This window comes from Perca fluviatilis, chromosome 8, assembly GCF_010015445.1.
Source record: "Perca fluviatilis chromosome 8, GENO_Pfluv_1.0, whole genome shotgun sequence".
Taxonomy (NCBI): Eukaryota; Metazoa; Chordata; class Actinopteri; order Perciformes; family Percidae; genus Perca; species Perca fluviatilis.
The window spans coordinates 6,988,522-7,002,703 of record NC_053119.1 but is presented as its reverse complement, the minus strand read 5'-3'; the positions used below and the strand labels follow the sequence as shown (position 1 = coordinate 7,002,703).

The 14,182-nt window shown below is 41.3% G+C and overlaps 1 protein-coding gene across 3 annotated transcripts in view; it reads left to right on the top strand.

Annotated features, from left to right (window-relative positions):
- LOC120564807 (chemokine-like protein TAFA-5) overlaps positions 1-14,182 on the top strand; it is a 61,699-nt gene that overhangs the window by 27,919 nt on the left and 19,598 nt on the right. For 2 of the 3 annotated variants that reach the window (XM_039810072.1, XM_039810073.1), the window contains exon 2: positions 1,564-1,713. In XM_039810072.1, coding sequence (XP_039666006.1) covers positions 1,564-1,713 — 150 coding nt within the window. Of the gene's footprint in view, positions 1-1,563; positions 1,714-7,580; positions 7,674-14,182 lie in introns of those variants that run through there. The other variant, XM_039810074.1, reaches the window with a different exon arrangement.

Genomic DNA, 14,182 nt, shown 5'->3' with positions numbered 1-14,182 from the left:
CAGACAACACTGCATGAAATTGGTCTACATGGCTGTCATCCCAGAAGGAAGCCTCTTCTAAAGATGATAAGATAAGATGAGATAGACTTTATTAATCCCACACTGGGGAGATTCCTGTGCTGCAGCAGCTCAAAAGATTTTTTTTTTTTACACACATCAGAATAACACAAATGCACATTAAGTAGCCATAGGAGAAAAATATACATAAAGTATAAGAAATAGAAGAAATATAATTAGTTATAATAATAATAATAGTAATAAAACACGCATTTACACTATAAACACCCTTATATAAACAGACAGAATATAAACACAGATATACATATGAATAGAAATGACATATTTCACAGTTGTAGGTAACAAAGAGTGATAAATAAATAAATATGCATAGTGCAGAATATTGTCCAGTGTTGGCTCATATTGCAGAAACAGCTAGCAGTGCTACATCGTGATGTTGCATTAAAGAGTCTGACTGCTGCTGGAATGAAGGATGATGCACGAGAAAGCCCTCAAACAGTTTGCTGAAGACACGCAGACTAAGGGACATGGATTACTGGAACCATGTCCTGTGGTCTGACGAGACCAAGATCAACTTATTTGGTTCAGATGGTGTCAAGCGTGTCTGGCGGCAACCAGGTGAGGAGCACAAAGACAAGTTTGTCTCTCGCCTACAGTCAAGCGTGGTGGTGGGATGTCACGGTCTGGGGCTGCATGAGAGCTGCCGGTACTGGGGACTTTTTCGGAATAATGGCAAAAAACTGAATATTATGTGCATGTTTGAGGTAAACATACAGTGACGATTGACGCCTGTCAGCCAATCGGAGAGCAACGTTCTGTTTCTATGGTTACTGTGCTATCATTTCTGTAAAGTGTTGGAGGTATATGGATGGGGTCAGCTGACTGACAGGAAACATTTAGTTGGGCAGCCGTCAGTCACAACACTGATCTGTTATTTTAAAGCTGGTTCAGCGTTGCAGAGTGAAGAGAAACCTGATCCTATAGGTTTAATCACAGGAGAGTTTCAGCCATTAGGGGTCATGTTTCGGTGGAAGCTGAGACTAAAGACAGTGTTTATTAATTTACCCAAACTCCGAATCAACCACTCTCATCAGTAACCATTCTGGAAAGTGAATCTGATTCTGCCTTTTCCGAATAAATTGAACAAACATTTGTTTGACAACAATGAGAGAAATAACAAAATAAAAGACTTTGCCTCAGAGAGAAAACAGCATGAAAACAGTTTCTTTCACACACCCGTCACTGGGAAGATATGCCTTTATTTTGTAAATTCATTCATTGGTAGAAAATAAATCCAAGTGAGTGGAAACGCAGTCAGAAAATTCAGCTGGTTTGAAAGTTGATACATCCCAGAGATCCTCATCTACAGCCTGTATTAATCACCACCTGTAACTGTGAGTTCAACAGCAGCTGAACAGAAAAATAAATAACAAGAGAACCTAGCAAAATTCACAAAATGGTTTCTGTGAGAATAAAAAAAAACGTATGACATCAAAATTAAAACCTTTTGTTGATTACATGATTTTCTTTTCGTTGGTTCCTCAGGTCAGCTGGCGGCGGGGACCTGTGAGGTCGTCACTCTGGACCGGGACAGCAGCCAGCCGAGGAGGACCATCGCCCGACAGACGGCCCGCTGCGCCTGCAGGAAGGGACAGATCGCCGGGACGACCCGAGCCAGACCGGCCTGCGTCGACGGTAAGACGCTCGCCGTCCTCTGCCGGCTGCTGCCAGCAACAACAAGTCCTCTAAAATAACGACAGTGTCTGTGCATTAGGGATCGGCTCACACTGGGTTTGAAAGGCCCATAAAGATCCCGATTATTAGTAGGTAATGAAACGTAAAGAACATTTCCAACCAATATGCATTTACAGTGAAAATTAAAATCTTTAAGTCAACATTAAGGTTTTGGAATGTTATAAACTCCAACACTAGGGGCCCTATCTTGCACCCAGCGCAGCGCGATGCAAATCCTGACGCAAGTGTCTTTGCTAGTTTAAGACTGACGCCGTTGTCAGTTTCCCGTCCAGCGCCCACGTCGTTTAAATAGCAAATGCACCTGCGCCCATCTTTGCGCCCATGGGCGTGCTGGTCTTACAGAGAGGTGTTCAGGTGTGTTCAGGTGCATTCTGGGCGTATTGCTAAGGCTAAACTTTCTGTTTATGAAGGATACAAACTCAGAGATATCTGCAGCTTTCCCTCTCAATCCTCCACATCTCCTCATCTGGACCGCGAGGTTCAGAAAGTCAAAGCCCAGATGGGAACGTAGCCCAGAGTTGCATGGCATTTCATCACCGGATGTCTCCTCCTTTTCTCTTTCTCTTTCTGCCATCTGGTGAGGGTGACAACAGCTGGAGGGACTGGTTCTGCTCTGCAGGGAGTTTACAGGCTCTCCTGGTGATTTTTAGAGGACAGTTGTTTAGCTGAGTTAAAGAACCGCTGCAGTGTCTCCTGCTGCCTTCTCCCTTTTCAAACCTTCAGTTGAATAGAACTGAAGAACTTCAGAGAATTCCTCCTCCATATGTGTCTTCAGAATATTGTTTTGCCTCACATCAGCATTTCCTTCAGGACTATTACAATTAGGACAAAACGATTGTACAAAGGTTGTTTTCACCTGATCAGCGGAAAAACTAAATGCACCCTCGAGGACTGTTTGCTACCTCCAGCGGTGCATAAGAATGCAAGTTAAGTACATTCAGTCATTGGCGTTTGCATACTTGTGGGGACCATGTTTCTGCCCTTAGTTACAGCGAATCCACTATTCGACTGCTGCTCATTCCTCAGCTAACACTGTGATTTTCATATCATTTAGTGATGTATCTGTGGGAGACTGTCCTCCCTCGAAATACGAAATGCAGCAATTACGACCTATATTTTTTGTATGTATATATATATATATATATGATTAAACATATAATAATATATAGTATTCCATAGGGGTTCAAGTCCCATTAAATAGGAAACGTCATGTTCAGCGTCACGTGCGTAACCTTCGGGAAGTGAAGTCTGATTTTAACTCATACTACGATCTTTTCTAAACTTAACTTTGTAGTTTTTGTGGCTAAACGTAACCAAACTGCCACCGTGGCGAGTTTTTATTTTTTTATTTTCATGAACGTCACGTTTATCGTCACGTGCGTTACCGGAAGGGAAATAACATCAGATTTTTAACCCAAACCTTTTTAACTTCTTCTAAACTTAACCAAGTCATTTTTGTGCCTAAACAAACCAAACTGCAACCGCTCCGCAACGTTAAAGACATGTTTAAAATCGCTACTTTTACATTCAAAACCGCGACCGACGTTCTCTGGTGTAGATATGAGGTCGTAATTCCCGCCACCGCTTGGGGTGTTACTTTATGAAACGCTCCTGTGGGTCGTATTAGAGAGTAGGTTGTCGTGCATTGCCAGACCTTCCTCCACAGCGCTGCGGAGGAGGGTCTGGCTAGTCCACAGAGCATTCCGGGATGGAAGAAAAACATGCTTTGGTTTATCCGGTTTCCTTTGTGTTGTTGAATGACGAATAAATTACTGCCGCCTGCTGGTATGGGGAGTTATTTTATTGCACACATGCAATAAACATATGTGGTACTTGGCAGTCGGCGGTAGTCTTTGCGGTGTGTTCCAGTGCTAATTTTTGGCACAGAAAAAGGCGACGAGGGCGGACGAGAGGCGACGCGACAGGTGGCCGTCGTCGGCGATAGTCAGCCTGGTGTGTCAGGGCCTTCATACTCCGGACAGGGATATGGTGCCTCTGCAAAATAGCCCCGGGAAGGAACTTGTTTTGGTGGAACGTGTACGTTCAAAGTTGTTTTAGTCGTGCAACAGAAAACTCCGATTGGACAGATAGTCTAGCTAGCTGTCTGGATTTACCCTGCAGAGATCTGAGGAACAGTTAACCATAGTCCTCAGAAATCCACCGGAGGTTAGAACGCCAACACAAAGAAAGTGGAAGGTAACGGACATCCGGCCGAAAATGAGGGACATCCGGTGGAATATCCGGCGGCACTGGAGCAATCCCGGGAATGAAATTTTGTTGATATAGACAATAACAAGCGATATCGTTGTATGGTTTGGAGGACTTGTTGATCTGCTGAGACTGTTTGTGTCTGCAGCTGCTCCACGCTGCTGATACCCCCCGGCGTTGCAGGCAGTGTTTGAGCTGAACAGGTTAAAGTTTGTGCTTCCAAAGATGATCAGAGCGGTTTTAACGTGCTCAGCTGCTCTGGGAGGATATTTTCAGCAGCAGCCTCGATGCTGCTGATTGCTGCAACTTGTTTTCTGAGCTCAGAGACTCATCAGCAGCTTCCTGTTTTTCCCTCTCTGAATTTCTCTCTAAAAAAAAAAAAAAAGAATCAAAAACCAAATCTGCTCAAACCCTTAGTGACCTTTTCATTGCGGTGGATGTGTTGGAGCTGCTGCTGCTGGGTGTTAGATAGGAGGCGTTGACTGATCGAGTAAAATGAAACTTCTCGCTTTATCTTTCAACAGCGGAAAAGGAAAAAACTAGGGTTACACGATATGAGGGAAGTATCTAATTGCGATTATTTTGACTGATATTGCCATATGATTCACGATATTGGAGGGATTGATAATTTTTGTATCATTATTGTCATTGTCATTGAAAAATGTTAAAATTAAAATGGGATTTCAACGAGGATCTGTACCAAACAAAGATTTTTTCTTAAGTCTGTAGGATACAATGTGTAGGCCGGGTCATCTCTGCAGCACCACAATACTTAATTCAGAATGTGTGTTGTGCATGTTCACATATTTTGCCTTTAACAAATATTGCGCCCCCCCCCCACTTCTGCGATTTGGATATTCCACTAGTCCATATTGCGATTTTGATAAAAAATTAGTTTGCGATTAGTTGTGCAGCCCTTGAAAAAACATTCACATTTACATTCAGACGTTTTCTTTAAAGCTTTAGTGCGTAACTTTTTGATATTAATGGACGTCCGTTACATTCAAGCCATTGCCAAGTGAGTTGCTACAAAGCTAATTAAGACTATCAGCTCCACACAACTCTCTATATTTCTCAGTATGGCCGTGTTCAGAAGATTGTGGCGTGGTGACTTTTGCGCATGTTTTTTTAATCCTCCGTGTCCTCCTCGGCTACTAGCAATTGCGTGGAGGAGGGGTGTGGGTGGTGGCTGATCACGGAAGGCTTGTATCATGTGGACACGCCGACAGTTTTGTTGTCATTATTTAAATTATTTAAATAAACTAATAACTGATAAACATGAACCCTCTGAGGACGAAAGACACAACGATCACAAAAAAGAAGCGATGTTACAAAATCTACTATTTTTTATAATTTATTACACTACTTTGTGAACCTAAATACTTTGGTAAACTCATTTCATGCACCAAAACAATTCGTACAACACATCATAATTTAAGGCTTATTATCAAAAGAGATTTGAAGACTTTCAAAAAGTGAAAATCAACGTTTCAGCTTTAGCTCCAAATTATCTCTTTACACATTGCTCTTTTTATGCTCCACATATCTGGAACAAACTCCCAGAAAACTGCAGGTCCGCTGCAACTCTCAGTTCTTTTAAATCAAGGCTGAAGACCTTTCTTTTTGACGTTGCCTTTCTTTAAATAATTGTTCATTTCTTATACTGAAGTTGCATTGCTGAAATTGTATGACAATCTATATAAGCATGGCAAGGATTGGATTGGATTGGTGGATTACGTGTATAGAGCAATGGCTTATACATTGCCCCATACTAGCAGCCTAAATTCTCGTATTTTATTTTATTTACTTTTTATTTAGTTTTTAACTGCTCTTTAATGTTTAATTTCCTATACTGCACTGTAACGTTTATTCTTGTATTTATCTGTTATCGCTTTTATGTAAAGCACTTTGAATTGCCCTGTTGCTGAAATGTGCTATACAAATAAAGCTGCCTTGCCTTGGTCAGACTTGGGGCTCACTATACAGAAAGCTGAGTTTGTTCAGAATATTTTGATATGAAACACATGGGGATAATTTTTTAATGCAAATCCCCTAAAAAGGGGAATTTAAGAAGATACTGTATGTGAAAATGCCCTTAGACCTCAGAGGGTTGAAGTACTGCACGGACTGCAAGTGTTTGTGCAATAGGCAGATTGGTTTCATGGTTTGGGCTCTCTGCTCTTCACCAAATCGTTGCAACTATCCAGCAGAAAGAGTTATATTTCAGCGCAAACTTCAGCCTTCACCCGAGTCTCTGTGACCTTTTACTGAGCGTGCGTGTTGGTATTTATGTCAGTTTGTGTTTTTCTGTTGTAATCTCAGGTAACATTAACTCTAAAGTCTCTTCAGTGTTTGCACGAGAAAACTGGTGTAGTTCAGATTAGGAATCGACCGATACTGTTTTTTCAAGGCCGATACCAATACCGATTATTGCCCTTAACATGCATATTACAGTGAAAATGAAAATCTTCAGTCAAAATTATGAGTTTTGAATGCTACAAACTCCAACACAAAATGTTGTTAAATGCTTTGAACAATTATTTAATAAATCAGAAACTTTCAACATAATACCAAGTAAAATTTAATTCATTTCAATTTTATTTATAGTATCAAATCATAACAAGAGTTATCTCGAGACACTTTACAGATAGAGTAGGTCTAGACCACACTATAATTTATAAAGTCCCAACAATTCTAGTAATTCTCCCAAGAGCAAGCATTTAGTGCGACAGTGGCGAGGAAAAACTCCCTTTTAGGGAGAAACCTCAGACAGACCCAGGCTCTTGGTAGGCGGTGTCTGACGGGGCCGGTTAAAAGAGAGTCAGATAGTGTTGTGGGCGGGACATTAAGTCAGACTCAGTGGTGAGTGAAACCGAAGCAGAGGGACAGACACAGAGCTGTAGCCGAGCCAAAGTAGCGCACTTTTTAATTAACTTCATCGGTTATCAGGCAAATAAAACGCCAATACAGATAATCTGCAAACTGCCAAAAAAAAAACAGCCCTATAATCAGCCAGGGCCGATAATCGGTCTAGTTTTAGATAAAACAAAAACCGTATTCAACCCAAGGGATGTAAAAAGAAACAAAACAAGTGTCTGTGAAAACAGATTAAACATTTCTCACTAGAAGGGCACTCAGAGAGCATGCCCTATCTCGCAATTTTAACGTTCACGTGAAACTTTCCAGACGAGAACTTATTTTTCAGATTCTGACACCAGATGATTGCAGAACATCTATCTCGCAATGTTATTAAAATTGCAAAATAATTTGTGTATCTGCCCCGCGAGTCCGATCCGCGCGAAAATTGAGTAGGTTTTTCCTTTGCCCATGCCACACTCTTCCATCGCGTTTCATGAAAATCGGGCCAGTAGTTTTTCCGTAATCCAGACAAACCGAGCTGAAAACATGACCTTCTTGGCGGAAGAAAAAAAACCAGCTCTATTCTTGAAGTGTGTGAGTTCAGAAAGTCAGACCCGTGCAGCAGCTCTGTTTGGATCTCAGTGACCTTTCAGCAGCGTGTTGGTATTTATGTCAGATTGTATCTGAGACGGCCGCTCTGCCGCTCTGCTTTTTGTTGTTGTTCTGCTGCTGAAATCCAGCAGGACGAGACTGCAGTCAGCTCTCATCCGTCCTCTCACATCTCAAATCCCCGGCTCGAATACCTCGGCTGACTTAAACCTGCTAGTCTGAGCCCTGGTTCTTTGTGTAAAGGGATAATCCCAGCATGCATCACCGGAGGTCACACCGAGAGGAATCCAACATGTTTACAGATCCAGAAACTTCACCAGGATGGCAAACGTCCTGTTGACTCTGATATAGAAAAATGTCAAAGTTTGATTAATAAAGACTCTAAAGCTGCTGCTGTTCACACGTGTCTATGTCAGTGTTTCTCAAACTTTTTTCAATATTGTACCCCCTTTGATTTGCTTTTCTAAGCCATGTACCCCCTGACCAGCGCAAAACATTTTCGATAGAAAAAAAAAAGTCTGTATAAAGCGGTACAATACAGCGCCGGCAGTGATAGATTCACTAAACAACAACCTTTTTTAAACAAAAACATTTAAATGTGACATTTCAAATGTTTAGAATCCATAACTTAATTCATTCATTATTATAGCATAATTATTTTAGGAATTATGCATGACATATTTCTAAATTAGCATTTTTGCTACACGTACCCCTATTTGAGAAACATTGGTCTATATCGACGATGCTACATTTCTGGGATTGTTCAGGTGCCGCCGGAAATTCCGCCAGATGTCCCTAATTTTTTTGTGTGTTGGCGTTCTAACCTCCGGTGGATTTGTGAGGACTATGGTTAACTGCTCCTCAGATCTCTGCAGGGTAAATCCAGACAGCTAGCTAGACTATCTGTCCAATCTGAGTATCCTGTTGCACGACTAAAACAGCCTTTGATCGTACACATGTTCCACCAAAACAAGTTCCTTCCCGAGGCTATTTTGCAGCCGCTCTGTTGCTCCGTGCGGCGTTTAGCACCGCCCAAGGCAATTGTGATTGGTTTAAAGAAATGTCAATACACCAGAGCATGTTTTTCTCCCATCTGCTGGACTAGCCAGACCCTCCTCCGCCGCGCTGTGGAGGAAGGCCTGGCAAAGCGAGACTACCTACATGACTCATTCAGAATAATCGAAATCCTGAAAAAAATGACCGCAGATGTTTTTTTGTTTTTTTTAACCCATTCCTATGAGCAGTAAAATGAAAAGAAGTCAGAATATGACCTGCTGCTCTTAAGTTTTAGATAATATTGCAGATAGACGGCATGGCTCTAAGTCTGTCTGCAACAAACAGACAAACTAACAAGAGATGAGACCTTTACGTTTCTCATCAGGTGGAGACAGACTGAAAAGGGTAGAGAGGTGGTGGTGTGTTCAGGGACTCTGAGGCATTTAGGGGGATGCCTGCTCTGACCTCAGACAGAAGAGAGGAAAAGAAAATAAGGAAGGAAATGGCATCTGTGTCACATAATTAGGCCTACATGAGCTTTTATTTTGTAATAGTACAATCTGTGTCTTGTAATGATGGGGGAAACTATATAGGAATTATGAGAACATGAGCCCATAAATTCAATTCAATTTTATTTATAGTATAGAATCATAACAGGAGTTATCTCAAGACACTTTACAGATAAAGGAGGTCTAGACCACACTCTATAATTTACAAAGACCCAGTAATTCCCCCAAGAGCAAGCATTTAGTGTGACAGTGGCGAGGAAAAACTCCTTTTAGGAAGAAACCTGGGACAGACTCAGGCTCTTTCATATTTATGAGATCTTTATTGCGTCAATTATAAAGTCTGTATTTTATAATCAAGAGAAAACATGTCTTTTTTTTTCCTCTGTTGAATGAAGTGCACTTCTGCAGAAACTAAAGCAGGTAAAACAGTCCCATAAGGAAAGGAAATGTAAAGATGGAGAAAAATAGGACAAGTAAAAGATGAAAACATCAAAGTAAAAGTGTAAAAAAATGGATTAAAAGAAGGGAAGGAAAAAGAAAAGGGGAGTGAGCAAGAAAACAAAAGTGGAGATAAGAAAAGAACAAAATTAGTTGTTTTTTTCTCATCCGTCTGTTTTTTAAAAGAGGATGAATGGTTTCTGTAGGCCTACTCACTTCCTGTTCAGACTGTAGCGCCGTTCTTTATTTTCTCCCATCTGTTTGTCCTTCGCCTCGTTTCCTTTTCACTCGTTCCTCTCATCCTCGGGGGAACGAGGCAGCGCCCCTCCTTCTGGACGACGTCTTTGATGAATGAAGCGATTACAAAATGGCCGCCTCTCTCTTTTCGGATAAATGAACAGCGCTGAGCGGGCAACGGCGGCCGTCGGATCTGCGCCCGCGGCCGTTCATTCATCAACGCTGTGATGCGGCGCGCGCAGGTGTTCAGGTGTTCACTGATACCGGAGATTAATCCACTGCGTCTCCATTACACACCGTTAACGTGAACGTTCCTGACTGGTTTCTATATTTAACACCTTGTTGTTTAGATCTTTCATGGATCCTTACAAACAGAAAACACTGTTTTTCTTCTTACCCTCAATATTAACTACTTCAACAGAGATAAAAATCAAAAGAAAAAACTATAATTCAGACACCAAATGTTTTATTTACATCTGAAATAGTTTTGAAAAATGTAATGATTCAAGCTTACATTTTGTCGATGTCCCCACAGTGTTGCATGATGGGAGAATCCTGTTTGAAACTTGGATGTTGAATTAGTTTTCCAGTCCAGAAAAGCGTCAGTGACCCTCGATCATAACTGAAGCCCATCAGTTCGATGTGTAAATATTGATTGTGTGTTTCTTTGGGCCCTCTGCACTCTACTTAGTCTATATCCACAACGTTCCACTTCTGGGATTGCTCCGGTTCCGCCAGAACATTTTCGTTCGGATGTCCGTCACCTTCCTCTTTCTTTGTGTTGGCGTTCTAAACTCCGGTGGATTTGTGAGGACTGTGGTTAACTGCTCCTCAGATCTCTGCAGGGTAAATCCAGACAGCTAGCTAGACTATCTGTCCAATCTGAGTTTTCTGTTGCACAACTAAAACTACTTTTGAACGTACACAGGTTCCACCAAAACAAGTTCCTTCCCGAGGCTATTTTGCAGAGGCACCGTGGCTCCGTACGGCGCTTAGCGCCGCCCAAGACGATTGTGATTGGTTTAAAGAAATGCCAATAAACCAGAGCACGTTTTTCTCCCATCCCGGAATGTTGTGTGGACTCACCAGACCTTCCTCCGCAGCGCTGTGGAGGAAGGTCTGGCAATGCCTGACGTCATAGTTTAAACCGTGATTTGTCCGTCCATAGTACGTTCAGCTGATTTTCCAACAGTGCTAACCCCAGACTAACCTTCTGTTAGTTTCTGTTATCCCATCTTATTATAGGCTTCATTATTATTATTATTATTATTATTATTATTATTATTATTAATAATAATAATAATAATAATAATAATATATACATTGTATATAGCACTTGTATACATGGTACTCAAAGACACTTTACAATTAAACCAGCACATTAAGCACATGAGCATAAGGCATGGGCCAGTATAACATTCTGATGGTGTGATAACCTTCAGCAAAAATATTATATATATATATATATATATATATATATATATATATATATATATATATAGTTTCACGGTATTGCGGTATTGCTATTACAGCTTTAAAATGTATTATTTTGAAATGTCTGGGTAAAAAAACAAAACCTTTTTTTTTCTCCATTGAACATGATGTATTTTATTTTTGAACACACTGTGCACTGGCAGGGAGAGGGGTTTCCAAACTGCACTTTCTGTCAGCAGGAACGGTATGACGAAAAAAGTTAGTGGTTTTGAAACAGTGACTTTTTTAAACCACGGTATACCTTGAAACTGCTAACCGGCCCATGCCTAAAAGGCATTATTGTGCACATGACACTGACCGGAAGCTGTTCCTTTTAAAATCTGCACACATTTTGATGATTCCAGTTTCTTTCACCAATGACTGCTGATTTTTGTTTTTCTCTACTTATTCAAATGTTGCTCAGAGGCGATCTTTGTCTCTTTCCACCCTTTTTAGTTGTCAGTCTGGTTGAAGCATTGTACAGCTTTTTTTCTCTCCATGTACAAAAAAAAGTTTATTTCTATAGCACATTTAAAAACAGCTCACGCTGCCCAAAGTGCTGTACATAGCGGATTAGCCACAGGGTGATAAAATAAAAATAAAAAATAAAACACACGTACAAATCAGTGATTTAGGCTAAAAAGGACATCGAAAGACAAACACTTAATTACAAACATAGCAGGATAAGACAATTAAGATGCCGGGAAGGCCAATGTAAAAAGATGAGTTTTGAGCCTGGCTTTGAATATCACAATTGAAGGGGCATTTCTGATGTCAGGTGGCAGTCGCTTCCACAGCTGAGGACCAGCAACCGAAAAGGCTCTGTCACCTTTTTGCTTAAGCCGGGACCGTGGGACATGGAGGAGGCCTTGGCTAGAGGATCTTCGTAAGGAAGACTAATGTACTTGCACTTACTACTTGTTGTCTGGAGTTTGCACCTTCAAGGTTGAAAGCACTTAATTGGAAGTCACTTCGGATAAAAGCGTCAGCTAAATGACATGTAATGTAATTTAAAGACTTCAGCATCAAATACCATTCAAACGTATATAGCAGTCCTCTCAGACATCTAACTGGACACCAGCTTTTGTAGCAGGCCTGTAGTGTATTGTACCTGCAATTTATATGAAAATGCTAGAAACGTTTAGTCTGAAATAGCTGATTTTAGGAAAACGGCAGCATTTACAGCCTCAACGTGAGGTATCTGACAAAGCGCTGCTGAGGTAATGGAGGCGTTATGGAGGGAAGCGTGTGGCGTGCTCAGCGGTGGTGTCCTGGGAGGCCGGAAAAAAAAAGAGACAAACTCCAGCGCTGTCGGCCTCCATCCTCGTCCACAGCAGGAAATCAGAGGAGCTGTGATTACCCAGAAACAAACGGGGCGCTGCTGTTTCCTGTCGCTCTGCTCTCCCGACACCTTTCTTTGCGCCTCAGGGGGGGAATCTGAGCGCGCTCAGTGCTGCACCACTGAGGTGTTTCCATACAAGTCAGAGCACGACGACACTGAGCAGGAGAAACGTTAACGGGCTTATCAGCAATGTTGAGTGAAGATAACATCAGCAGATGTTCAATCAGCATTCACTATCCCTGCTCGGTCTTTACATGACAGATTTTAAATTGCGATTAACGATTTAGTTGTCTTTTTCTGTTAGTTTCATGCCACACAGCGGTGCTGTTATGTTGGGCTCTTCGACCCCAACTCAAATCCATGTTGTTCATTTTAACGTCTGTCTTGGTTGGGGTGCATGATATATCGACTCAATATCGTTATCGCGATATCACGTTGCGCAATAATATATCGAAAGTGTCGCGATAAGTATGCAATATTTTGTTTATTTTGTGGAGCGCTGCGTCCCGTCCGATGGCTGTGTGGCTTAGTTGTGTTTGATTTAGAGCTTGAAATGTTATAATGATCATCATTTCATTGGCCAGTTACCGTGCCACTTGCACGTTAGTGCACGTCAGCGCACGGGTCCACTATGTGACAAACCCTATGGAGCGTACCACGTGTGTGCATATTTCGACAGAGTGACGGTATAAGTGAAGAGATGGATAGAGACAACAAAACGGAACGAATCAGAGAAGTGAAAGAAAAGTTGTGTCCTGTTCTCTTTATTTATAAATTTTATACCGTCCAACCAATAGAACCTGTTCTGTAGACATGGTCCTTATTTATTTATTTATTTATTCATGTTGGACCAGTCCAATATGACCGTCAGTTGAAATAAACCTTGTGTTGTATTTGTTGTGAATCTATTTTGATGCGTTTTCCCATAACTTTTGTAATTTTACATATGCTTAAAAATATCGAAATTAATATCGATATCGCAATATTCATAATCGATATCGCAATATCCCATTTTGTCAATATCGTGCAACCCTACTTCTTGGGTGATCAGATCACAGGTGGACAGCGCTAAACGACCACCAATATGCATTGTGATCTGATCCTAAAACCACTTGCCGAGTTGGTCAGGAATACATTTGACCACTTATCTTTTGTAGTGTAAACGCTAATGCGTCCTGACTTGTTCCAGTCTAGACTGTAACAGGAAAATACACCATCAATGCAGGATGTGTCGTTGATGGGTTGTTTTGATGACAGCGCGCCAAAATGCTCTAAAACTTTCGCATTTTACAACCAGTTGGACAAAGTGTTGCGTGAGCTAGTGCTAGCTAGCTAATTTTGACAAAGGAGTTGTCAACACTGGTCCAGTTAGCTTAGGGTTAGCTCCTCTGGTCAACAGGCTGGATTGGTGACAAGCTTGTTATCTAATATGATACAGCATGTCATAGAGACAGACTTGAAGTTGTTGAAAAGTAAAACAATTTTGATGGAGCGAGACTAGCTCCAGTCTGTGTGCTAAGCTAGGCTAAACATTCCCTGGACTTATGGCTGTACTGAACACACTGAGACGAAACTGATCTCCATCAACGACAGAACAAGAAGATTTACCTCAATGTTGGAATTTTCCTTTAACACAACCTTTGTGTAATTTGTAATTTCAAATCTTAAAACCTCATTTCTAAAAAACAATAACCTTTACACAAACGGAGCAGTTGAAGTATTTCCTCGCCCCGGAGGA